Below are 25,093 nucleotides of genomic sequence, written 5' to 3'. Positions count from 1 at the left end.
TGTCTATCTACAAGGGCCAAGACTGTTCTGTTCCCTCTTGTACCCCAGTGTTTGGGACAGTGTCTGACACTTAGTAGGGGTTTTGTAAGTGATGTTGATTGACCTGGGCACCACCTGGATGTTAAGCTCAGCTCTACACGGCTAACACAGGTATTCATTAAATTCAATTCCCTGAGCCCTTGCAGTAATCCTGTGTGGATTCTTTAAGAGATGAAAGAAAGATTCGAGAGGGAACTTCCCAGCTGTCAGAGGTGGGAGACATGTGAAGTGAGATTTCTTATGGGGACCAAGTGACGTCACTGAGGCTCAGTTTCCTTCTCTGTAAAAGGGGATAGTAAGAGTACCAGACAGAGTCGGTTGCTCTTGGAATTAAACGTGGTAAGGTTTGTGAGGCGCTTACTTGGAACCAGAGTTAGCACACAGTAAGTGCTCAATAAACGTACATTACAGGTGAGGGCTGCGGAAGGTGTAGATGAGTCCAGGGTCCTTCCTGTAGCCTGGGGGAGCCTGGTCCCTCTCCCAGCTGCGGGAAGGGGCGTGGTCAATTCAGGGGGCGTGGCCCGGGCTTCAAGGGAAGACCAATGGGGGCGCCGAAGGGCGCGGCCCTGCCCGGCATGGGCGTGGCTTTGATCGGGTGGGAGGGGCCAGGCCGCTGTGGGAGCCTCCGGGAAGAAGATGCTCGGGCCAGCAGCCACCGCCAGCCCTGCCGCCGCTGCCGCCCGCACCTGCCGCCCCCCGGGTCCCCACTAGCGGCTGCCTCCGCCTCCCACCTCCGGTCCCGCTCCTCCGGCCCCCCGCCCCGAGCAGGGTCTGGGGGGCTCGGCCCTCCACCCGGGGGAGCAAAGAAGGGGGTCCGGACCCCCCCAAGTGGCGCGGCCAGTCCCTGGCCTCGGTAATCTTGAGAGAGACCCCACCCTTCAGTTCTTTCCGGGCCGTATTGGGGACCCCCGCTTGCCCTCCCGTCCTGCTCACATCCGCTCTCCAGGCTCTGTCAGCCCCCCAGAACCAGCTCCCTCCCTTCTTCCCTCTCCAGGGTTCCCCCTCCCCCATCCCTCCGCCGCCGCCCCCTCCCCCTCCCACATCCCCTTCCCCCCCCCCCCCCCCCCCCCCCCCCCCCCCCCCCCGACCATGAGGATGATGGCCGCCGGCGCGGTGCACGGCCTCTTCACGGCCTCCGCGGCCCCGCAGCCGCCGCCGCCCCCGCCGCCGCCGCCGCCGCAACCCCAGCCTCCCCAGCAGCCGTCGCCGCCGCCACAGCAGCCGCCGCCGCCGCCGCCGCAGCCGCCGCAGCAGCAGCAGCCGCCGCCCCAGGCCCCCCCCATGGAGCCCGAGGCCCCGGATTCCCGCAAGAGGCCCCTCGAAACGCCCCCCGAGGTGGTCTGCACCAAGCGCAGCAACACGGGAGGTGAGAAAGGGTTGCGACTCGGTGTGGGGGAGCGGGCAGGGGGCCTCGCCTTTCTCCATCCTCCTCCCCCCGCCGTGGCAGGTGCAAGGGCTCTGGGGCGGGGAAGGGCGCCCCTCCCTAGACCGGGGAGCTGAGAGGGGCGTTGGGGAGGGGGCCGGACCCCCTCCCCCTCTCGCCGCTGCCCGGGGCTGGGAGCTTTGTCTGCGATGAGAGGGGATGGGGGGGAGGGGGTGGTTAAGTGTCCTTGGGGGGCGCAAAGGATGGGGGGCGTGGGTGCTTCTGGGCGGGCGTCTCTGTGTCCTTGAGGGGTGTGTGATGTGACCCTTTCGGGGCAGGGGTGTTCCCGGGCTGGCGTGTACTGGCGGGGGGGAGGGGAAGGAGTAGAGGAGGCCTGTGGACCTGGAGCTTCCCAGCCTCCCTCCCTGGGGATGTCCTGAGCAAGGGTTGTCCCAGAGGGAGGTGTGAGTGGGCCATGGGCGAGATTGTGCGTGGGGACAAGCTGGGTGGGTGTGTTGGGTGAGATGGAGGAATGGGTGGGTGTGTAAATCTAGGTGGGAGAATGTGTAGCTGGGACAGGTGTGTGTGTATTTGTGTGTATGTGCGCGTGTGGGCCCTGTAAGGCCTGGATGTGTGACATTAAGGATCATGGATATGACAGGAAAGAAGATGTGTGTGCGTGTGTGTTAAGAGACAGGGTGAGATGAGGGGCTGGGCTCTGTGTTTGAGACCCTCAAAGGGGTACGTGTGGCAAGGGAAAGTGTGTGCATGTCACCCTAGAGGGGGCTGTGGCAGTGTGACACATAAGTGAGAGGGTGTGTGTGACATGCAAGGGGGTGTGTGGGGGAAGCTGAATGGGCCAGCTCTGGGTGTGAGCCATGAGAGGCTGTGTGGATCAAGGAAGACAGTTCAGTGTGTGTGACACAGGCGTGTCTGGGGTGGGGTGGGACCAGGAGAAGCTGGCGAGGGTATGTGACAAGAAAAGGGTGTGGGTGTGACTCCAAAGAGGCTGTGGCTGGGTGTGACACATGGAGGTGTGCAACAGTGACATCAGAGGGGGCGTGTGCGACAAGGGAAGGTGGGTGTATGACGGGAGAGGTTAGGGCTCTGTGGGTGAGCTGCATGAGGGTGTGTAACAACGGAGGGAAGGATAGTGCCAGTGTGACAAGGAATGTGTGTATATGACACCTAAAGGGTATGAAAAGGGAAGATGTGTGTGTGTGTGTGTGTGTGTGTGTGTGTCTGTCTGTCTGTAACAAGGGGAGGGGGCGTGTGTGAAATGGTTGAGTATGTAACTAGAGATGCGGGAATGTTTCTGTGTGTGAGAGAGACAAGGGATTGTGTGTGTACGTGTGTGATGTCTGAGTGTTTGACAACACAGAAGGTATACGTGTGTAAGACAGGAGGGCCCCCACTGTGTGTGTGACCTGAGGAAGTATGTGTACCAGAGAATAAAAGACAAGCGGGGCACTCTAGCGGGTGTCTCTCTGGCCAGGGATTCAGGAAGGAGGTAGGGATTTCCAGAGTCTCAGAGCTCAGCCTCTTAACTCCCTGGATGGAGGGAGACCCCAGAGCAGATGAGCCCCTCCCTGCGGTCACCTTGGCCAAAATCTGCTTCCTCTGGCCTTTTCCTCCGGATGGGAGAGGAATGACCTGGGGCAGAGTGCATGCTCCCCACTCCGCCTGGCCCTGTAGTGGGTGGGGTGGGGACCTCCCACCTCCTCCCCTCGATGGAACACAAGCCAAGTATCTTTCCTCCATTCCAGCACCGCCTTCCCCCTCAACTCCTGCCCAGGTGGGACAGGAATCGGGGACCCCCTGGCTGCCTGTGAGAGGGTGTCCAGCAGAAATTGAAGGAAAGGGAAGTTGGAGGAGGGGTGGGAGGGAGCTTCCTGTCCTTCTTCCTGCTCCCCCCACCCCCAGCACACACATGAATACGTCCCAGCCAACTTCCTTCCCTTCTTCCTGCCCCACTGCCATTCCCAGTGCTGGAGAGAATCAGGGACTCAGGCAGGGACCCAGGCGGTCCCTGGGCCTGACCTGGCGGCCCAGCCCTGCCCCTGCTGTGTGTGTGTGTGTGTGTGTGTGTGTGTGTGTGTGTGTGTTGGTGGTGGTGGGGCATCTCATCCTTCTTTTAAAGGGGCTGAGGTGCTCCAAATCTGATTGCTCTGGGCAGCACAACCTAACAATAGTGACGGTCAGGCCCAAGTACCTGGCACCTACTAGAAGTCAGGCTCTGAGATATGGGTTAATTTCCTAATACAACACTCGGGGGAGAGGATTTGAGCTGCTTTTTCGCATGAGGAAAACAGGCTCAGCAAAATGAAGCCACTTTTGCCCAAAGTCACCCAGCTCATAAATTGGTGGAGCTGGGATCTATCCAACCCTGGGCCGTCTGGCTCCAGAGCTCATGTGCTTTAACCCTGGGCATCCTGCCTCCCTCAGCAGCGGGAAAAACTAAGAGGAGCCCTTAGGGACCCTCCCCTTCGGGCTTTTCCACCTCCCCTCCTAGTGACCTGTGGGGAAACTGAGTCCGGAGATACAAAGGGACAGTCCTCCATTTACAGAGACACTCAGGAGACAGCGTTGGGCAAGGATCCGGGATTTTCATCTCAAAATTGAGGGCTCCTTGCAATAATACTGTCATGACTGGGGGATGCTCCGTTAACCTCATCCCTTTCCTGAGCCTCAAGAGTCACCATCTGTCAAGTGGGAAAATCACAATAATCACAAGGATAATAGTAATAATCACTACCCATATTATGGCTCTCTGCTTTATAGGCAGTAAGTCACGTAATTCTCCCCACACTCTGTGATGTAATAATTAACCACAATAAATTATAATAATGGCTAATATATATGGCCTGCAGAGCACCAGGAAGTCTTATGGAAAAGACTCTGTGCTCGGCACAGACCAATCACGTACTCCTTACAATTCTTGTATGTTCCCCTTCTTAACAGATGACACACTGAGGCACAGAGAGGCTAAGTAACTTGCCTATGGTCAGTCAGCTAATCAGAGGCAGAGCTGGGGTTTGGACTTGGGAGACTGGCTTCATTATATGGGTACACACTATAGTGAACCCCATTTCTGGGTGAGGAAGCCGAGGTCCAGAGGGTTGAGGGAGACTTCTGGGGATGTCATGACAAGTCATGGCAGACGGGGCAGATCAAGCTCGGGCCCGCAGAGCCAGCCTGCCTGCCACTTCTGCCTGTTCTTGGGGGCTGTTCCCACTAACGTCTGGGCTCCGGTACTGCCAGACGCCATTGTGGGGGAGACAAGGCACTTAAGGACAGGAGGACTGGGGAGGGGGCGGGGAGTTGAATGGAAACTCAGGTTAGGAACTCACTCATCAGAGAGACAAAGGGCTGTAGTCTAGCGGGACAATACCAAGCGATCCTCCCCACCCGGAGTACAGATGAAACTCTTCAAGGTGTTCCTTGCACATAGACACACGCGCATGCACACCAGTCTCTCTCTCTCTCTCTCTCTCACACACACACACACACACACACACACACACCTCCTTCCCCACCCCACCCCCCACCCCGAATGAGTTTCCGGCCCCCAGGTCTTGCTCCCAGCATCCTCGCTGTTTCCCATAAACACAATGTCACCAAAGTTAAGAGCCCCAAGAGTGAGACCTTCCAGGGTCCATCTCATCACAGCCATGGGCTTGGTGTGGGACCTCAGGCAATTTATTTCACTGCCCCGAGCCTCAGTCTCCTTATCTGGAAAATGGGAGCCGTTAAGATCTGCTTCTATCACTCCGGGCTTTTGTGTGGGTTAAATAGGACTGTATATATGATACACACTGCAAATCGCCAATACACGGTAGCTGTCCTTACTACGATCCGTGCCACCAAGAATGTCATCGGAGCCTGTTGCGCTGTTGCGCTATCCCGTGGCGCTTCGCCCTGTGGAAATCATACCCATCCACCTTTCTTTCACTCAGAGATGGTGTCACAGCTCGAAGATGGCATCACACCTTTGGCATGCCGTTCCCCCCTGCTTCGGTTGTATTGCATTTCTCACGGGAACGGGCAACACCGTCATTCACAGAGACTGCCTCACACACCTGCCGTCCCCGCCCTCCTGAGCGGTGCTGCTCCCCGCCACCGTGTCGTCTTGTCTTCCACCAGCCACATCCCCACACTCTCCCACAACAGTGTCAACATCACACCCCCTCCGCCTCACACCTCCGTGGAACACATCGATACTTCCACCCCCAACCCTCAAGCCAGAGCAGGTCCCATGAGCTCGGCACCCCAACTTTGGTTTCCCCTAGTCCTCCTGTCATTGAAAACAACACACCCCCCACCCCTTCAGCTCTCCCTTTGTCGTTAGTGACCCCCCCTTTAAAACCGCCTATCAGGGTCAATTCTCTGATAAAAAGTGTGACTCTTACCACACAGCACCCCAGATCTCTCAGGTAGGTCACCATTTTTTTTTAATTTTTTAAAAGATTTTATTCATTTATTTGACAGACAGAGATCACAGGTCGGCAGTGAGGCAGGCGGGTGGGGGGGTGGGGGGGAAGCAGGCTCTCTGCTGACAGAGAGCCCGATGTGGGGCTCAATCCCAGGACCCTGGGATCATGACCTGAGCCGAAGGCAGAGGCTTTAACCCACTGAGCCACCCAGGCACCCCTAGGTCACCATTATTTAAGGAGAGAGGGATATTGGTTGCTTTTTGCAAACTCCAGAAGCATTTCTGAAGAAGGTGGGCAAAACAGGGAGGGGGAGACTAATAAAGAGAGGACTGCCCCTTCCCAAGGTGGGAATGCTTAAAGTTGTAGCAGGAGGAAAACCGGCAGGAGAGAAATGGGCACCTCTAGTTCTTCAGTCACGGTCAAGGGTAAAGGGGGCTGCCTGAACCCCAGCGGAAAAGCTAACGGGGTGGTGGTGGAAGTAGGTGGGTGTGGAGTTCTGGCATTTAGATCCTACTTCAGTAGAAGGAAGAAATTTTTCACAGGCAGAGCCTTGGTTTCTCAAACCGAGTGGGAGCATGTGAGGTCTGGGGGCTCCGGCTTTAGCTGAGGGTGTGTGTCTCCCCTTGCTGCAAGGCAGGCTGGAAAGAGAGGCCTGGCTTTTTGTTGGGGGACATGGGACTCACAGAGCGCATTAAAGGGAGGGGGCAAGCATACTCCCAAATGGGAAAGACATGCAAAGGATTCTGAAGAGGATCAGAGGGGTCTGTTGGCCACAGTGGGGACTCCTGTCCTGCGTTCTGAGCTTCTGCAAGTGGGAGATCCCACCTAGTCATTCTCCATAGGAGGCTGGCCTCCGGTCGAGGCTCCTGGTTTATACTAGTCTGATACAGGGACCCTCAAGCACCCGGAAGGGGCTTAAGAGGATCCATGGACAAACTTTTTTTTTTTTTAACCATTGTATGTTTATATTTTATGCTTTGGAGGGGAAAACATAACCAGCCTTCAGACTCTGAATATTAGCAGTGGTTTTTAAGTGTCCTCTTTAATGAGATGCATTTACATTTTAAAAAGTGAGTGGACTTGGAGGAAATGGTCTGTGTCATGTTCCCTGCTGTGTCACCAGCACCTCAAACAAGGCCTGGCACAGAGTGGGTGCTCCGGAAGGATTTGTTGGAGGAAGGGAGGAAACAGTACTGAGGGGATACATCAAGGGCAAAGGCAAGAAGTGGCGTGAGAAGGAAGAGAGTCAGGAAGATGAGGGACAGGGTCTCACTTCCATCAGTGAGAGTTCATTCCTCCTCCAAGAAGCAGAGAAAAGCCTGGGACATCCTCTAGGGAGGAAGTGATGAAGGAAGTGGGGTCTCCCCTCCTTCTCCCATCGCCCAGTGAAAACTTCAGGCCTCAGAGGCTCGTCTCCCCACTTGCAGAGCACTTATCCTGGGCCAGATGCTGTCAGAAGAACTTTGCTTGTGTTTCTGACATTGGTAAATGTCATGATGATAGTGGAGGTGATGATGGCTAAGGTTTCTTAAGTGTGCACGTGCCTGAGACCAGCCTAAGTACTTTATGGTTTATCACTTAATTTCTATACTCCTGTGAGGTAGTGCTTTCATATCCCCATTTTGCCGATGAGAATACTGAGGCCCCACGAGGTGAGGTGGTTTGCCCAAGGCCCTGCGTCCCGTCAGGGACAAAATTCACACTCAGTCTAAGGCTGTTTCTGCTGTTGTATACAGAAATTCCTAGGGAAGGTGAAGACAGAGGGCACAGAAAATGGGGTGGGGATGTAATCCCAGTTTTCTTCGGAGTAGATGAATACCTTCTACCTTCAAGAAGGAAGTTGGGGAAGAGGCCCTGGCTGGAGAGAAGATAGGGGTTGAAGTTAAAGAAGGAAAAAGCGGATAGAGTCCTTTGTGAGAACGCCCTCCCCGTCTTTCTGAGCCTTTCAGGGATGGAGGATTGGTCTCCGTCTCTGTGACAGGTTTAGGGGTGGGGGCAGGCAAGAGGCTGCCTCTGTGTGCCCAGGGAAGAAAGTGAATTCAGGGGGGGTCAGGATGATTGATGGGAAGGCACTCTGGGGGGCTAATTACTTAATAGGTTTAATGGTCTGATGAGGCAAGTTTAAGTGGATTGCCTTGGGCTTAGGGCAACCCCTTCATTCTGGACCCCCTCCCCATGCCTGTGAAACCACATCCAGTCTCTCGCTCCCACACCCCCATCTTAACACATCAGGGATCCCAGAACCTTCAATCTAAAGGGATCAGGCAGAGATGGGCAGGGCTTCTGCCACCCCCCTCCCGCCCTGCCCCCACTTTTACCAGAACAGTTTCTCTTTTATCTACTCTGTGTGTTGGAGTTTCATGTGAGACATTGAAAATAGGTTTCCTTTGCTTAAAAGAAAAAAATTTTAAAAACCACTAGGGGATGTTTTAAGACCTTAAGCTTTGGAAGCAGAATGGCCTGGCTCCTCCCTTCCTTTCCCCAGTGTTTATTGCATGCCTACTGTGGCTGGGCCATGGCATGAGTCCCTGGGACACAGGGGTGAGCTCCAGTGGACTTCTGTGGTACCTTGTTCTGAAGGCACAAAACGAACAGGAGAGGATCCGTCTCCTCCTCAGGGTTCCAGGAAAGCTTCCAAGAAGCAACATTTGAGTGGGGACCTGAAGGACAAGAGGAATTTGCTGTGGGAGGGGAGTTCCAAGCAAAAGGAACATGCAAAGGCCCTGAGGTGGGTGGGAGGAGGGAATGTTTAAGGAATAAAGAGGAAGTAGGTCCGATGCACATAGAGGAAGATGAGGACGTGAACCTGGAAAGAAGTGCAGGGCCAGGTCACAGAGGATCTAATACTGAGAAGACTCCAGAATTTCTACCCTATGAGAACTTAGGGACAGCAGTTGGGTTAGAAGGTAGAAGAGGTTAGGCATGTGCCTTGAGTGCATTAACAAAGCACTTTACACATGACCAAGAAAACTGGTCCCTAACAAAGAATTGCCACAGCCCCACAAGGGACCACTGGCACCACCTCACCACCCCGGGTCTTGGAGACTGTCCTTAAATGCATTGGTCTTCGGAAAGTGCTAAGCAAGTGAGGACCAAGAACAAAACAGAATTGCATTGGAATTTCAAACCAGTGACTTTCTTGGTGCCCTTGGGCAGCCGACCTTGGGTTGGTGCCTTCACCACCTGCATACCTCAGTTTCCTCCCACATAAAAATGGAGCTCATTATAACTCCTTCATTGGGAGTTGTAGGGAATGGTTGAGGTCAAGCTTGCAAAGCACTCAGCCCAGTACAGGGTCCATATTGAGCGCTGAGGGATCTTCTGGAAACCTAAGTCAGATCCTGCCCCTCCTCTGCTCAGAGCCATCTCTGGGTCCCATGGTCCCCATCTCATGTGGAGTAAAAACCGAAGAGCCTACCGTAGCCCCACCACTACCACCACCCCTCTCAGCCCCTCACCCCCTTCCACTCTTTACCTCTCTACCTCAGCCCCAGCTCCACTGGCTACCTCACCTTCCCTCAGACAACTCAGGTGCAGTCCCACCCCAGGGCCTTTGCACTTGCTCTCCCACGGAGGCACATGTTTCCATTCCCACCTCCACAGCCTGAAAAACAATCAGTCATAAGGATTCAGAGCCTGGACTCTAAAGCCAGGTTACAAAATACTGCTTTCATAGCATCAGTGTGAAAATTAAAAGAACTAGTATTTGTGTAGTACTTGGAACAGAGTCTAGTGTTTACTAGGTTCTGTAGAAGTGTTTGTTAAACAAAGAATGCCACATTCTTGGGGAGGGCTTTCCTGCCCACCGGATCTGACACTACAGCCCCTGCAATCCCCCTTCCCTTCTCCTGCCCCCTTTTGTGTTCTTGGTGCTGACCACCATCCGACATAAAGCATACTGTCTGTCTCCCCCTCCTTCTAGAAGAATGTAGCTGTGTGAGCTCTTGGCTGAATCACTGAAACTCTCTCGGCCTTATTTGCCTCATTTGCCTGCGAAATCAGGGAGTTTGTCTGTTTTCCTCACGGCTGTTTCACTAGAACATTGCCAAGCGCGTGATAGCAGGTGCTCAGTAACTATCCGTGGAATGAGTGAATGAATGAGTGAGGGAATGAATGAAGATCATTATGTGTTTATTCTCCCTGCTGCTATTCTCATGGCCATTGCTCCTGTATGTTCCTGTGATGCCAGGGGTTTCCTATGACCACACCATGCTGAGGGGGAAGACCCCTTCCCCGGCCTCCCTTACCTCCCCTCCCCATGTGCCCCTGCAGAGGAAGGCGAATATTTCCTGAAGGTGCTGATCCCCAGCTACGCGGCAGGCTCCATCATTGGCAAGGGCGGGCAGACCATCGTGCAGCTGCAGAAGGAGACAGGAGCCACCATCAAGCTCTCTAAGTCCAAAGACTTCTATCCGGGTGAGCCCTGGCCCAGGACTCTGCCCTTGGCCTCCTGTCCCTCCCACCTGGGCCCTGGATAAGGGGGAAAGAGCTGCCCTTGGGGCAGTCATAGTGATCGGGCTCTCCCCTCCTCCTAAGGGGACAGAGCTGCCCTCAGCCCCAGGGGCCAGGCCTGAGCAGATGGGGGTGGGGGCAGGGCAAGACAATGGGCCTGCTGCATATTCATGAGATCATTTGCATGATGTGCTGGCAGATGTGCCCCTTCCCACACACCTGCCTCTTTGGGTCAGTTGGAGTTGCTGGAGGGGGGTGGGCAGGGAGGCAGGTGTCAGGGTGTCCCTTGGGGTTGGGGGGCCAGCCAGCTGTGTTGCACACTCCCCCCACACACACACACTTCTTTTCCCTCACTCTTTCCCTTTGGATTTCTCTGTTACCCCATCTTGCCCAGTTTGAGTCCCGCTGGTTTTCTCTATCTGTGTCATTCTTCCCTATGTCTCTCTCATTCTGTTTCTGACTTTCCCATCTCTTGCTCCCCAAGTCTCCGTTCCCATCCACCTCTCTCTAGCTCCTCCTGCTCTTCTTTTTGTTTCTATCTCTCTGATTCTGTTTGGCTGTCCCCCACCCCTCATCCCCATCCGTCTGTCTTGTCCATCTCTGTTTTCCCTACTCTCTCCCTCCTGTAGCTCCCCCTTCTCGTTTTCCCACCCCTCACCCCATCTTTTTCTTGCCCTCCACCTCTCATTGTCTCATATTTTTCTTTCTCTTGCTCCTTAACCCTCTCTGGTCGGTCATTCACTCAGCCAATATCCAGTAGCACCCCCTAAATGATCTGCTGGATCACCCCTCATTTCTTCCTGACTCTAGTCACCCACCTCTCCTTTCATGTTTCCTTCCCAGTCTTAACCCCCACATACTTTTTCTTTCCTTCCTCCAAACCAGCCCCTTTTCTGCCTCTCCTCCAGCTCTCTCTCTCCCGTGGCCATAACATTTCCAAGTCCCCTCCCTCCCTCTACTGTCCCCTGCTTTATCTGTCACCCCCTCTGGCTCCCCCTCCCAAGACCAGTGCCTGGGCTTTGACATCTAGGGATGTTCCCCGGGAAGGGCCCCCAGAATTGCATCTTTGGACCAGAGCTGATTCTAGTTCATCCTTAATCCCCTTGGATTTTTTAGGTCAAACACCAAAGCTGGAGCCCAGGGTCAGGACACACTCATATTCTCTCTCTCTCTCTCTCTCTCTCTCTCTCTCTCTCTCCCTCCTGCCTCCACCCACCCTGCTGCCCATCTCACTAAGCAGCTTTGGCAAGAGGTTTAGAGAACTGTCCAGGGAACCAGGCACATACCCCCAACCCTGCTTTCCTCTTCTACCCTGGCCCAGTTTCCCCCACACACCCCCTAGGCCACAAGATATGGGTAAGACCTCTGCTTGGGGCATATATCTGAGGACACTTGGTTCCTTATGCTTGGATCACATTCTGTGACATGAAACACATCATCTCCTCCCAATTCAGTGACATACCCCACAGGCCAGGCATCTGAGAACCCCGGAGGATGAGACAGTCATTGGCTTTCTTGGGCCAAATACTATTCAAACAAGCAACATGAGCCAGCATTTCTCCCCAGCCCCAGGACGTGTCCAGCGCCCCCTCCCCACTGCTGACATGGAATTTTCAGATCATAAAGCTTGTGCCACCTCATAGATGCAGGACGTGGCCCCACACATCCTAGTCCAGCCCCTAGGACTTCCCAGGACCCACAGGAACACAAGAAATGAGTGTGCTACCGGTTGAAAGGAAGAGCATCTTTCCCTCTGCTCCTGGCTAACATCCTTTCATTCATTTATTCAACCTACATTCTCTGATTACCTATTCTATGGACAGAGATGAGGACAGCAGTGACTGAGATATCCCCACCTTTCCCTCACAGATCTCACGGCCCAGTAGGGAAGACAGACTGAACACCAGCAATGACCCAGCATGGTCAGGGCTAGGACAGGGACGCCCAGAGAATGGTGGCAGCCCAGACAGGGCACCTGACCCACCCTGGAAAGGTCAGGGAGGGCTTCCTGGAGGAGGGGCCCAGAACAATAAGTAAAAGTGAGCTAGATAAAAGCAGGGAAGAGCACTCCAGAAAGATGAACTAGCATGTTCAAAGGCTGGAGGGGGAGTTTGTTCACTGTGACTGAAGCAGACGGAGCAGATGAGAAATGACAATGGTGAAACACACAGACAGATGGACACACACATACACGTGCATGCACACACAGACACACACACACACACACACACACACTCACTTGTGTCTACTACATGAAACAAAAACCTACCTGACCGTTATCCCCAAAAGAGGGGCAGAGCACAAAGGTTGTCCCCTCCTTGGTACAGGAAACGCCAAGCCCCAGACTATCCTTCCGGATCATTCATAGAGAAACTGAGACCCAGAAAGAAGCAGGCATTTGCCCAAAGCCACACACAGACTTAAGTACACGTACTCAGATACCATAGTGATTCCAAACTGCTTCTGATTTGGAGCATTTGCCTAAAGCTCTGTCCCCAGAAGAAAAGCACAGACACACAACACACACTTTTTAAAAAATTACTGATTTATAACATTGCCTTAAAGTACAAAATCTTGAGAGATTACTTCATAAATCCATACATTACTCTTTTTTACTATCAAAAATACAATAGCAAAAACGGAGTCATCTTATGCCTTCTTCCTAACACACGCACAAGCACACACACAGTCTGCATACCCCACATCGAACACAAGGGTGGCTCAGTGGTTAAAAGCTCAGACTCTGAAGCCAGATATCTGGGTTCGAGACCCTGAACTTTCACTACTGGCTGAGTGAACTTGAACAGATCCCAAACCTTCTCTGTGCCTCAGTGTCCTTAGCAGTAAATTGAGAATAATAATAGCGCCTACCTCCTACATGAAGTGCACAAATATATACGAAGTGCTTAGAATAGTGCCTAACGCTTGGTATTTTGTAAGCACCAGCTGTCATTATTGGACACTCTTTCAGGGGCTAACCGAGCCCTCCAAAGCCCTCATGGACCCCAGTTGAGAACTACAAAGGGTGGGAAATCCCAGTCTCCCTCAGCTGGAAGGGAGCCTTGCCAAAATGGAGAGCAGACCCATTTCAGCCAGGCTCTCCCTAGGGCCCCCCCCCCAGTTCCCACCCTGACCCACACCCTTTCCTATTTACACCCAGACGGAGGCAGCCTGCACGCTGACTCACCCTTGGCTCAGACCAGTCCATTGTTCTGGGGTTGGGGGGAATAAGTGAGGAACAGTGGCCCAGAGGAGATGGAGGTTATCAACTATCCAAGTGCCCCCCAAGATAGTGACACCCAGACACATGGATAGACTGGCATGCCAGGCTGAGAGATGCCAGTGAGGGCTCAGGGTGGGGGCACCAACGTGCTGCGCTAGAATGCCCACAGGAGACTGGACCCTCACCCCCAAATGTCCCAGACACTCAGACACATGGAGCCTGGCGCGGGCTCAAGACCTTTTATAGACCCAGGGAGCTAACTGGTCCCTACAGGCAGTCCCACCAGAGAGAGAGAGAGAGAGACAGACACCCACTCCATACAGCAAAAATGCACAGCTCATTCAGGCGCACACATTTTCACACCAGCTGGTCACAGTAGAGCTGTCTTTGTCTGGCGGTAATGCATACAGACACACACACATACATACACACACACACATCAGTCCTCCTGTCATACTGACGCTTGAGTCTACTTTTCCATCTCTCTCTCTCTCTCTCGCTCACATTGACACACACCAGTGATAGAACCTTGTCTGTCTGTCTCCTACACACAGGCTCATGCACATAGACACACATACCACACACCAGGCACCCAGATAATCTTTCGAACACCTAAAGGTATCTCATGGTTTCTTTGCTGCCAACACTCACGCTGACATCCAGTCTCAAAGTGATAGTCATTCATCATACAACATCAGCGCGGCTTCCTGAGATCCTTTGTTTCTTTCTCTCAAACTCTCCTGGACAAGCAGCTCGGTCTCACAAATGGTACATACATAACCTTGAACATCGCAGTGATACCCAAAGTCTTTCCCATGAACAAGAGTGCACACATGGTTACTGGATTCACTATGTTGTGCTGTCGGTTTACAACTCAGTCTCTCCCACTCTTTCTCTTATACGCATACACAGCTAAAGACAACTGAGCCATTCCAGCCCAGGTATACACATGCATGGACACCTGCTCATACACACACACACACCATTCACCCAAACAGCTGCACAGATATATTTGCACTGGTCAGCTTGTCACCCAGAGTCTCTATCCCACACACATATCCCAACATCACCCAGAGTTGGTTTCTCTGCTCCCTGCTGCCTCTTTACCTCTAGTACACACACATACACACGCAGAGTTAGGATGCCTAGGTTAGAACCACAGCCAAAATCTAGACACTCTCCAGGAAAGGCATCCACCCCACTCTCCTTTCTCCATCCCTGAGCCCTACCCTTCCATAAGTTGCCTCTGCTCTCCCCTGTCCATACCCTTGCCCTCCCCCACCCTTCAGCCCTCCATCTGGTGGGTCCAGGCGGGCACTCTGGCCTCTCTTCTGCCTCCCCCATCCCCCAGCCCTTCCCCATCCTCTCCAAAAGCCCAGAGGCCTTCGCTGCAGGCTTTCAGGGGTTGCTACGGCAACAGGGCTTCGTCCCTCGTCCCCCTGGGGGTGGGCTGAGGACCCGGCCAGCTAGACCGATAAGGGAGTTCCAGTTACTGTGGCAACCGTTGCAGGCCTGAGCTCTAGGCTTCTGGGGTGGGGGGGGAGGTAGTGAGTGAATGGTTGCCAGAGCAACCAGGAGCCGGCAAGGACTGGGAAGAGGCAGCTGAGCCCTGTCTTCCCTGCCCAGGGCTGCTGTGGGCATCGCAAAGCACTTAAGCATCATTCTTCCAACCCCTGGGGTTGTTTTGGGGGAGGGACACGAAGTGCAGATTATAAAACAGGCATTCCACTCACTTTCCCAGCTACCCATCATGGCCTGGGAGTCCATGCCAACTTCCCTAGGCTTACCATGTGACCTGGGCCCGGTTAGGTCTACTTTCTGGATCTAGGTTTCTCTTTCCATTAAATGGGGCCTGTCTCCCAGGAATCTTCTCATTCCTGTGTGATGAGGGTGCCCTCTCTCTCCCTTGCTCAACAGGAACCACAGAACGAGTATGCCTGGTACAGGGCACAGCAGAGGCCTTGAATGCTGTGCACAGCTTTATTGCTGAGAAGGTCCGAGAAATCCCACAAGCAATGACCAAGCCTGAGGTGGTCAACATCCTTCAACCCCAAACCACGATGAACCCCGACAGAGCCAAGCAGGTCAGCAGGGGCAAAGACTGGGTTTCTGTAAAGCCGGTGAGGTTCAGGAGAAGACGCTTCTCCCATATCACTGGATTACTGTGGGAGTTGAATGGGATAACGCCGATAAGATATTTGTCAAGCAAATACATGGTAGTAATTAGTCGTATTATTAGGGAGTCAGCCTAGGAACTCCAACCTCTTAGAGTGGGCTTGATGCAGAGACGGAGTGAAGTTCTGGGAGAATTTGCCCTAGACGCCGCCCCACTAGCGCCCCCCCAACACCTTATCCCTCCTTCCTGGGATTCTCTAGACCCTTTCCTTCCTTCCACCTCATCCCATTGTCTCCCAGAGCAACCTGCCTCCCACTTCCTGTTCTCACCGGAAGTGACTTCATTGACAACCCATCCACATCCAGAAAAGTTTAGAAATGGCCTCATACTCCCTCTCTCCATTAATTATTGTATGGTGTAGCCACCATTTGGGAGAAATGGGTATTTTGCTAGCGAGAGAGGGGGCCGGTCCCTCTCCTACACAGCCCTCTCTAGGAGGGATGGAAGGAGGAGGGCAGCGCCTCTTGGTTGCCTCAGTTACGGGGAAGCGGTGGCGTAGGGGCGTGGCAGGGAGCGGACCAATCAGTACCCTGGCCTCTCTGGTTGTCATGACCCCGGTGTTCACCCGGCAGGTGGGCTTGCTGCAAAGCCCCTGGCGTGGCCCTTGGTGGGTAGGAGGCGGAGGGCAGGGGAACTGCGCACGCTCCCCGTTTTCTCCCCCCTTACCCACTCCCAGATACTTGCAAACATGATGCAGAGGGGCAAGAGCCCCTGGCAGGAGGACAGGGCCCGTGTGAGGGTTCCTTAACTCCTGCCTAGAAGCAAAGACCAGAGAGAGACCCTCGGTGAAAGGAATCCGGAATTGTTGGGAATACAGTTACCCTGAGATGGGAGAAACCACGGACCTGAGTTCCCCCAAGCTCCTGGGGAAAGGGTGGGCGGAAAGCCCTGGAAGAATGCTGCCAAGCGAATCATTCCCAAAAAAAGACTTCGGGTTTGGGGCTTGGAGAGTGGCTGCTGTCCTTGGTGCTGAAGCGGCTCTGCCGGGTCTCTCCCGAATCCCTTCCCACCAGCAGGCCAGGCCGTTTACATGGTGGCAAGGATATCGGCTTTTTCCTGCACCTTGGTCCCGGCCACAAAGGGCTCAGAGTTCATGAAGAGTCTGCACATGTTTCAGGGAAAATGGGGTCAACACCGTCTGCACCTGATCCCTTCACCCCTCCCCCTAATCCACAGAAACTCTGAGATAGTGGAATCGAAAGGTTATAGGACCAGGATTTTTCCTCTCCTTATTCATTACTTAGGGGGCTCTAAAGAATGAAAGAGATAATGGCTGAAGGTTCTGGAGTCAGATGTTGAGTTGAATCTTAGTCTGATAACTTATTTCTTTACCTGTGCAACCTTGAATAAGTGACTTGATTTCTCCATGCCTCATTTTTCTCATCTGCAAAATGAGATTCATTATGGCACCCACTTAAGGGCAGTGATCAGTGTTCACTGTTGTTTAAAAAGCACTTAGCATGTATTCCTAATTCATAGAAAGTTCTCAAAAAATGTTAACTGCTGATATTATTATGGGATTTTTAAGTCAGGAGATGGGTCTACTCTCTTTCTACATTGGACTTGCTGTGTTATTCTGGGTTCCTTTCCCTTCCGTAAGCCTCAGTTTCCTTTCTTTACAGTGTGGAAGCTGGGCCAAACCAGGGATTATAAATTGAAATGCCTCCAAGATTCAGCCAGGGAACATAAAGAACTGAGGACTCTCGCCTCACCAGAGAGATATGATGCTATCCCTATAGGGGGCAGCTGCTATTCAACTCAACTCAATTCTTCCCCTTTGGGAATGTAGACAAAGCGTTGCCACATCTCACAAATTTTTCAGAAGAAGCCAGAAATATTTGAAATCAACTGATTTTTAAAGGTTGGCTCAACCTTAAAACCACTATGTGGCTGTGGGCTACCTGCAGCTCAAGGACCACCAGTTTGCCACCTCTGGGTTATACCAGTGGTTCTCAGCCTTGGCTGGTATCTGAATCATCTAGGTGGCTTAGAATCCAGAATTCTTGGTTCCCAGCCTAGAGCCACTGAATTGGAATTTCTGGGGTGAAGGCTTGGAAATCTGAACATAGATTCTGGACTGGGATCAGATCCTGGCTCTATTACTGTCTGTGTGACCTTGAGCAAGTTACTTAACCTCTCTTGCTTCTGTCTTCCAAGCCATAAAACGTGATAGTAATAGTGTCTGCCTAGTTCTTGTAAGGTTGCTGTAGAGATTAAGTAAGTGACTATATGAAAGTGTTTACCAAAGGGTCTGGCAAATGGAAGGACTGTTAGCTTTAAAATTATTATTCTACTATTACTATTTGAAAATCTCCACAGACTTGCAAATCAGGGGAACAGATGTTCTCTGAGGTCTCTCTGGCCCTAAAACTCCTACAATTCTATGGCTCTGTGATTTCAAGATTTTTGATGTACATTATTCTAAGACTCTACTGTTCTGACTGATGTCCTGGCACTCCAGGATTCTATGAAACTGCACCTGTGATCTCTCTGAGATGCTGTGGGTCTGCCACCTGGGCCCATCATGAAGACCGTTAACCATTTGCTGAGGGCTTCCCACGTGACAGGCACTCCAGTCATTGAATATTCCCAATGGTTGTATGGAGTAGCTGTGGTTACATCTGTGTTGGAGGACAGGAAATGAGGCACAGAAAGGTGAAAGCATTTGCTCTCACCATTTCTTGGTGAATAGTTAATTCATCCTTTCTTTTTTCCTCTGAATGCTGTATCATACTAAATGCCTTTTGATTGTTAGGTCTGGTTCTAACCTCTTGACTTGTCAGACTCTTTTTCTGATGATTTTTTTGAATATATAAGTTGAGATATTAAAAAAATTGAGATATAATTCCCGTATTGTATAGTTCACCATTTTAAAGTATACCATTTAGCGCTGTTTAATATATTCACAAAGTTGTGCACTGATCACCTAATGTAATTCCAAAACATTTTCACCACTCCAAAAAGAAGCCTTATATGCTTTGGCAGTCACTGTTCATTGTCCCAGCTCCCCCTTCCTGTCCCTTCCAACCACTAACCTATTTTTGGTGTCTATGGATTTGCCTATTCTGGATGTTTTATATAAATTGAATGACATAACACATGGCCTTTTGTGTCTGGCTTCTTTCCCTTAGCATACTGCTTTCAAGATTAATCCGTACTGTAACATATATCAAAACCTCATTCCTTTTTATGGCCAAATAATATCCCACTGTACGCATATATCACATTTTGTTTGTCTATCAGTTGATAGTCATTTGGGTTGTTTCTTTTAGCGATTATGAAGAATGCTGCTATGAACATATGTGTGGGTATGGTTTTCAGTTCTTTGGAGCATATACCTATGGATGGAATTGGGTCAGATGATAGATCTAACCTTTCAAAGAATTGTCAGACTATTTTGTAAAACAACTATACCACAGATGTGAGATTTAAATCCAGGTCAGCCCATGGAGGTAACAATGACAACAACCATTTCTTGAGCATCTACTATGAGCATATATTACCTGGACACTCACATGGCACCGTACGCTCAGCACATAGTAGGTGCTCAAAAAATGTTGCTTGTTTGATTAATGGATAATGATCTGCCTGCCTATAAGGGCCAAGCAGAAACATAGCTAAGGGGCACTGGTCCCTGAATCAAGCTCATCATTTCATGAATGATCTCAGTTAAGCTTCATAATAAATCTGTGGAGGAGGGATGGATATCCCCATTTTATAGATGAGAAAACTGAGTCTCAAAGAGGTTAGGTCACTTGCCCAGCATCAGTGGTGGAGCCAAGATTTCCAACCTGAGCAAATGTCTCGAGAGTCCAAGGCATTCACACAGTCTTTGCTGAATGCATACCAGGCATTCCCCTAGGCACCGAGAACCCAGTAGTAAACAATACAGACAAAAATCTCTACCCGTGTAGATCTAACATTCTTTCATGTGGAAACTGAAAACAAGCAAGCAAATAAAAAAGTCAGAGAGTGAAAAGTGCTATGACAAAAGACAAAGCAGAAAAAAGAGGGGGAAAGAGTCCTGGGGCATTTTTTTTCTCCTTTTTATTTTGAAAATGTTGAAGAATAATACAATGAACTCTCTATACACTGCCCTTAGACTCAGTAAGCGTTAACATTTGCTTTATCTCTTTACACACATGAACACACACAAGCACTTGTTGGCTTTATTTGCTTGGTTGTTGGGTGGTTTGTTTGTTTTTGCTGATCTATTTGAAAATAAGTATAGACCTCATGACTCTTCATCCCTAAGTTCTTGAGCATGTGTCTCCCAAGACTAAGGATGTGTCCTGTGTTGTTATGTTACTGTTATCGCACCTACAAAAATTAACACCAATTCCATGCTCTCGGTTAGTAAAAAGTTCACATTCACATTGTTCCAAAATATGTTATGTCTATAAAGTATTTTCCCATCCAAAATTCAGTCAGTATTCCTGCATTGTATTGAGTTGTTATAACTTATTAGTCTTTTTTAATCTAGAATAGTCTACTATACATGTATTTTTAAAGATTTTTTTTAAAGTAATCTCTACACCTAACATGGGGCTCAAACTTACAACCCCAGGATCAAGAGTTACACAACATTCTACTGACTGAGCCAGCCAGGCACCCCATCTACTATATATTTTGAAGATAGAGTCAGCAGAATTGCTGGTTGGATGCTGAGTGGCAGGGAAAGAGAGGACTTCTAAGTCTTGAGTCTGAGAAGGGAAAGGGTGCATTTTCCACATACTGAAATGAGGAAGACCATGGTAGAAACACATCTGAGCAGATGAGGTGTTCCACTTTGGATTTTAAGTTTGAGGTGTCCATTCGACATCATTCCAGAGATATGAAGTTAGCAATTGGATACAAGTCTGGAGGTGTCTCTGCTAGGGACATAAAATAAGAATATACAAGCATCAATAATTGGGGTGGTAAGGCCTCTTTGTGCCTTAGTGCAAAGACCTGAATGATGAGGTGAGCCTCCTTTTCTGGGAAGGAGCATTCTAGGTGAGGGCATAGCAGGTGCAAAGGCCCTGAATCTGGACGAAGCTTGCAACTTGGAGAAACAGCAGGGAGCATAGTATGCCTGCCATGGAGTCATCAAGAGGGAGGGAGGGAAAAGTCGAACTCAGATCAACAAAGAACAGAGCAAGTAGAGTAGTGCTTCTCAGGCTTGTCAAACCCCATGTCCTCTTTCTCCTACAAATATTTTCCCAGCCCTCTTTCCTCTGAAATTACACACACACACACACACACTCAGTTCAGTACATGGAAAGCACATATAATGTAGATGCATTACCTATCTAAATCCCTTAAGATTTTTAACAATTTTATTAAGATATTAATTCACATACCTACAATTCACCCACTGAAAGCATGCAGTTCAAAGTTTTTATTATATTCAGAATTGTGCATCCATGCCGACGATCAATTTTAGAACATTTCATTTCTTCATAAAGAAACCTTGATCCCCTTAGCTATCACTCTTCAATCCCCACAGCTCAGCACCAGCCCCCAGCCCTAAGCCACCACTAATCTACTTTCTGTCTCTATAGATTTCCCTGTTCTGAGCATCCATATAAACGGAATCCTACAATATATGGTCTTTTGTGTCTGGCTTCATTCACACAGCATGTTTTCTAGCTTCAACCATGTTGTAGCCTGGATCAGTACTTTGTTCATTTAAATTGATTGCCAAGGAATATTCCATGGTATGCGTGTATAATTTCTTTATCCCGCAAGACATTTTTACATAAAGGAGAAATGAAAGGAAGGTGATGTGTTATGAAATGAGATGAATTTTAATAGGTAAATGTTACATGTTACTACGGCAGAAGTAGTGCCACAGTCAGCTGCTCGCACCTAACACAGTCCGAGACAGTGACAAACACAAGTGACCAGGGTGTCTTATCAGAGATGCAAATAAGACACATGGCATTACTACTGTTGTCATGGTTGTTTGTTTGTTTGTTTTTTTTAACAATGAACCGGTCTTGGTAAATTTCAGAACAAAACGAAGTACAATCTTCCCTTCCTTGACAGGTTAGTTGCATTCCTGGAAATTTCAGTAGCTCTTAACCACGTGGGAAAAAGAAAATACTAGGTACTTTTATATGGATCGTGGGGTTCAGGTCTGGGCTCTGAGTTTTATAAACGGACTTTTTGCCAACACGAATGTCCAGGGAGTCACTTAAAAAGTCATACGGGCGGATGATTGGTCGGTTGGATGTTGTAAAGAACTGACATCCAAGGCCCAGCCCCACAGCGTGCCCACATCTGCCCCCTCCGTCGTCATGACAACCAGAAGCGCTCCCACAAATTTCCCAAACAACCCTGGAGTCCGGCTCAGAGGGAGAGAGGGGAGGCGGGGGCTTTAGCGGGTAGAACCAGCAGGTGTGAGAGGATTGAGCAAGCGGAACCTATGTGTAGAAGTGCTCTTGGATATGCCAAAGGAAACTTTTGGTTTTGAAAGCTCCCCCTCCCCCACCCCCAGAATTAAGATAGATCAGATTTGCAGCGGCAAAAGATGGGCTTTTCTGCACGCGAGAAGGGGACCACTGTATTTAAGTGCCCGATCATTTCAGATGTGAGGTTTATCTTCCTTTTACAGCTAGGACAACTGCATTTGATTGCTAGGGCAGCCGTAACAACGGACCACAGACCGGGTGGCTTAAGCAACAGAAATTCGTTTTCTCAATATTTCCAGAGGCTGGAAGTCTGAGATCTGGGGCAGGGCTGGTTTCTTCCGAGGCCTCTCTCCTGGGCTGGGAGATTGTTGTCCTCTTCTCTGCATTCTCACACTGTCTTTCCTCTGTGTGTGCCTGTGTCCTAATCTCTCCTTCTTATAAGGACATCATTCCTTTTGGATTAGGGCCCACCCCAATAACCTCACTTAACCTTCATTGCCTCTTTAAAGACCCTCTGTCCAAATGCAGTCACATCCTGAAGTACAGGGGAGGGGTGGATCAGACTGCAGCATCTGAATGTCGGAGGCAACAATCTGACCCATAACAAAACTAGGGTTAAGCGCAGTGACCTTGCCAGTAGGGTGGGAAACACCACGAGCAGGAATCCAAGAGGCCGGATTGCAGCTTCTCCACAATCTGGGTAACCCTGGGGCGAGTCCCTTCCTCTCCTAGGTCGCAAGTGACTCCTCTATAAAATGAGACTTAATGACTCCTTTTCTGGGGCTGGGAGTCAGAGTGTTTAATATTTCTAGAAGGTGTGAACACCAATGCAAGCTGGGAGCACCCGCTGTCCTGGAGGGCACCCACTGGGTCAGCCATTAAGTCTTTAAGGTGCTGGAGGGAAGGGAAATCCCAGGGGTCCCAGGGACACAGGACAGGGTGCCTGAGAACCTACCAAGAGGACTTGGAGTACTAGCTCTTTCTTTTTTTTTTTTTTTTTTTTTTTTAACCAACCAATATGAAAGTATTTCGCTATTTTTTCAACGGGGCACAGCGGGCCTGATCTGGGCCAGGGGAGAGCGGGGGCGAGTGAAGAGTGCAAGGCCTTGCCTAACGTTAAGGTTCAGTCTCCACTCACCTTCCTAAAGACCCTCCCTCTCGCCCCACACGCAGGCCAAGCTGATCGTCCCCAACAGCACCGCGGGCCTGATCATCGGCAAAGGGGGCGCCACCGTGAAAGCCGTGATGGAACAGTCGGGTGCCTGGGTGCAGCTGTCCCAGAAGCCGGAGGGCATCAACCTTCAGGAGCGCGTGGTGACGGTCAGCGGCGAGCCGGAGCAGGTGCACAAGGCCGTGAGCGCCATCGTGCAGAAGGTACAGGAAGACCCCCAGAGCAGCAGCTGCCTCAACATCAGCTACGCCAACGTGGCTGGCCCCGTGGCCAACTCCAACCCCACCGGCTCACCGTACGCCAGCCCCGCCGACGTGCTGCCCGCCGCCGCCGCCGCCTCGGCAGCTGCCGCCTCGGGCCTGCTGGGCCCCGCGGGGCTGGCGGGCGTGGGCGCCTTTCCCGCCGCCCTGCCTGCCTTCTCAGGCACCGACCTGCTGGCCATCAGCACGGCGCTTAACACGCTGGCCAGTTACGGCTACAACACCAACTCCCTCGGCCTGGGCCTCAACTCGGCCGCGGCCTCCGGGGTCCTGGCCGCCGTGGCCGCTGGTGCCAACCCCGCCGCCGCCGCTGCAGCCAACCTCCTGGCGTCCTACGCGGGGGAGGCCGGGGCGGGGCCCGCCGGAGGGGCCGCCCCGCCTCCGCCCCCGCCCCCCGGAGCCCTGGGGTCCTTCGCCTTGGCCGCAGCCGCCAACGGCTACCTCGGGGCCGGGGCGGGCGGCGGGGCGGGCGGCGGGGGTGGCCCGCTGGTGGCCGCCGCAGCTGCAGCCGGGGCCGCCGGGGGCTTCCTCACGGCGGAGAAGTTGGCAGCCGAGAGTGCCAAGGAGCTGGTGGAGATTGCGGTGCCTGAGAACCTGGTGGGGGCCATCCTGGGCAAAGGGGGCAAGACGTTGGTGGAGTACCAGGAGCTGACAGGCGCGCGCATCCAGATCTCCAAGAAGGGAGAGTTCCTGCCTGGCACGCGGAACCGGCGGGTCACCATCACGGGCAGCCCTGCGGCCACACAAGCCGCTCAATACCTCATCAGCCAGCGGGTCACCTACGAGCAGGGAGTGAGGGCCTCAAACCCCCAAAAAGTGGGATGAGGCCTGTGGTGTGTGCTCCCACCCTCCTCCCGGCCCCTTCTCCTCCTCTTCCTTCTCCTCCCCTCCCCCAACCCACCCCCAACTCCTGACCTCAGCTCGGGTGTAGTCCTGCTCCTTGTGGGACGGGGCTGGGGTAGGCCTGACTGCACCCCCCCCCCTCTGGTAGTCATAGGCAGGATTGAGTGATGGCTGGGGATGGGGCCCAGAAGCCCCCTCCCCCAGCTCTGAACTGACCCCCCTCTTCCTTCCTCCCGACGCTTGGCTGGGCCTGACCCTCCTCTCCCAGGGCCCGGGTCTGTGTGATATCTGTATATATTGCATTTTGTTGATTTTAATAGAAAACAAAGTGTTATTTTCTCTTTCTTTCCCTCCTTTTTTTTTCTTTCTTTTTTTTCTTTTCTCCCCTCTCCACACCCCGCCTTTTTTTTTTTTTTTTTTTTTTTTTTTTTTTCCTTTTTTTTTTTTTTTTTTGGTGAGGATTTCCCCCCCTTTGTAAGTTTTTGTTTTCATATGGGAGGAGGGGAGGGAGCCTCTGGGCTGCCTAGAATGAGGGGCCTCCCCCAAACAACACCCCACCTCTTCTGCTTTCATTTCTGGATCTGAGAGAAGGGACGGGAATAGAGGTAGCTGAGGAGTCTGAGCTGAAATGGGGTATCTGGATCAGGGACCCCAGAGTTCCCAGATTTTCTCAGCGACTCTACCCCTATTGGAGTTGCCCCTCCTAGGTGGGACTGTTCACTGTTTTGTTGTCAGGTC

At 51.7% G+C, this 25,093-nt stretch overlaps 1 protein-coding gene across 1 annotated transcript; it reads left to right on the top strand.

Annotated features, from left to right (window-relative positions):
- The first annotated feature begins 1,252 nt into the window (after window positions 1-1,252).
- Window positions 1,253-24,699, top strand: NOVA2 (NOVA alternative splicing regulator 2). Its single transcript, XM_032839229.1, has 4 exons — window positions 1,253-1,405; window positions 10,108-10,251; window positions 15,428-15,594; window positions 23,255-24,699. The coding sequence occupies exons 1-4, from the start codon at window positions 1,321-1,323 to the stop codon at window positions 24,335-24,337; spliced, it is 1,479 nt and encodes a 492-aa protein (XP_032695120.1). The 5' UTR covers window positions 1,253-1,320; the 3' UTR covers window positions 24,338-24,699.
- The last annotated feature ends 394 nt before the right edge of the window (window positions 24,700-25,093 follow it).

The sequence above is a fragment of the Lontra canadensis genome, unplaced genomic scaffold (genome assembly GCF_010015895.1).
Source record: "Lontra canadensis isolate GAN:19392208 unplaced genomic scaffold, GSC_riverotter_1.0 scaffold107, whole genome shotgun sequence".
Classification (NCBI taxonomy): Eukaryota; Metazoa; Chordata; class Mammalia; order Carnivora; family Mustelidae; genus Lontra; species Lontra canadensis.
This window is presented reverse-complemented; position numbering and strand designations above follow the sequence as displayed.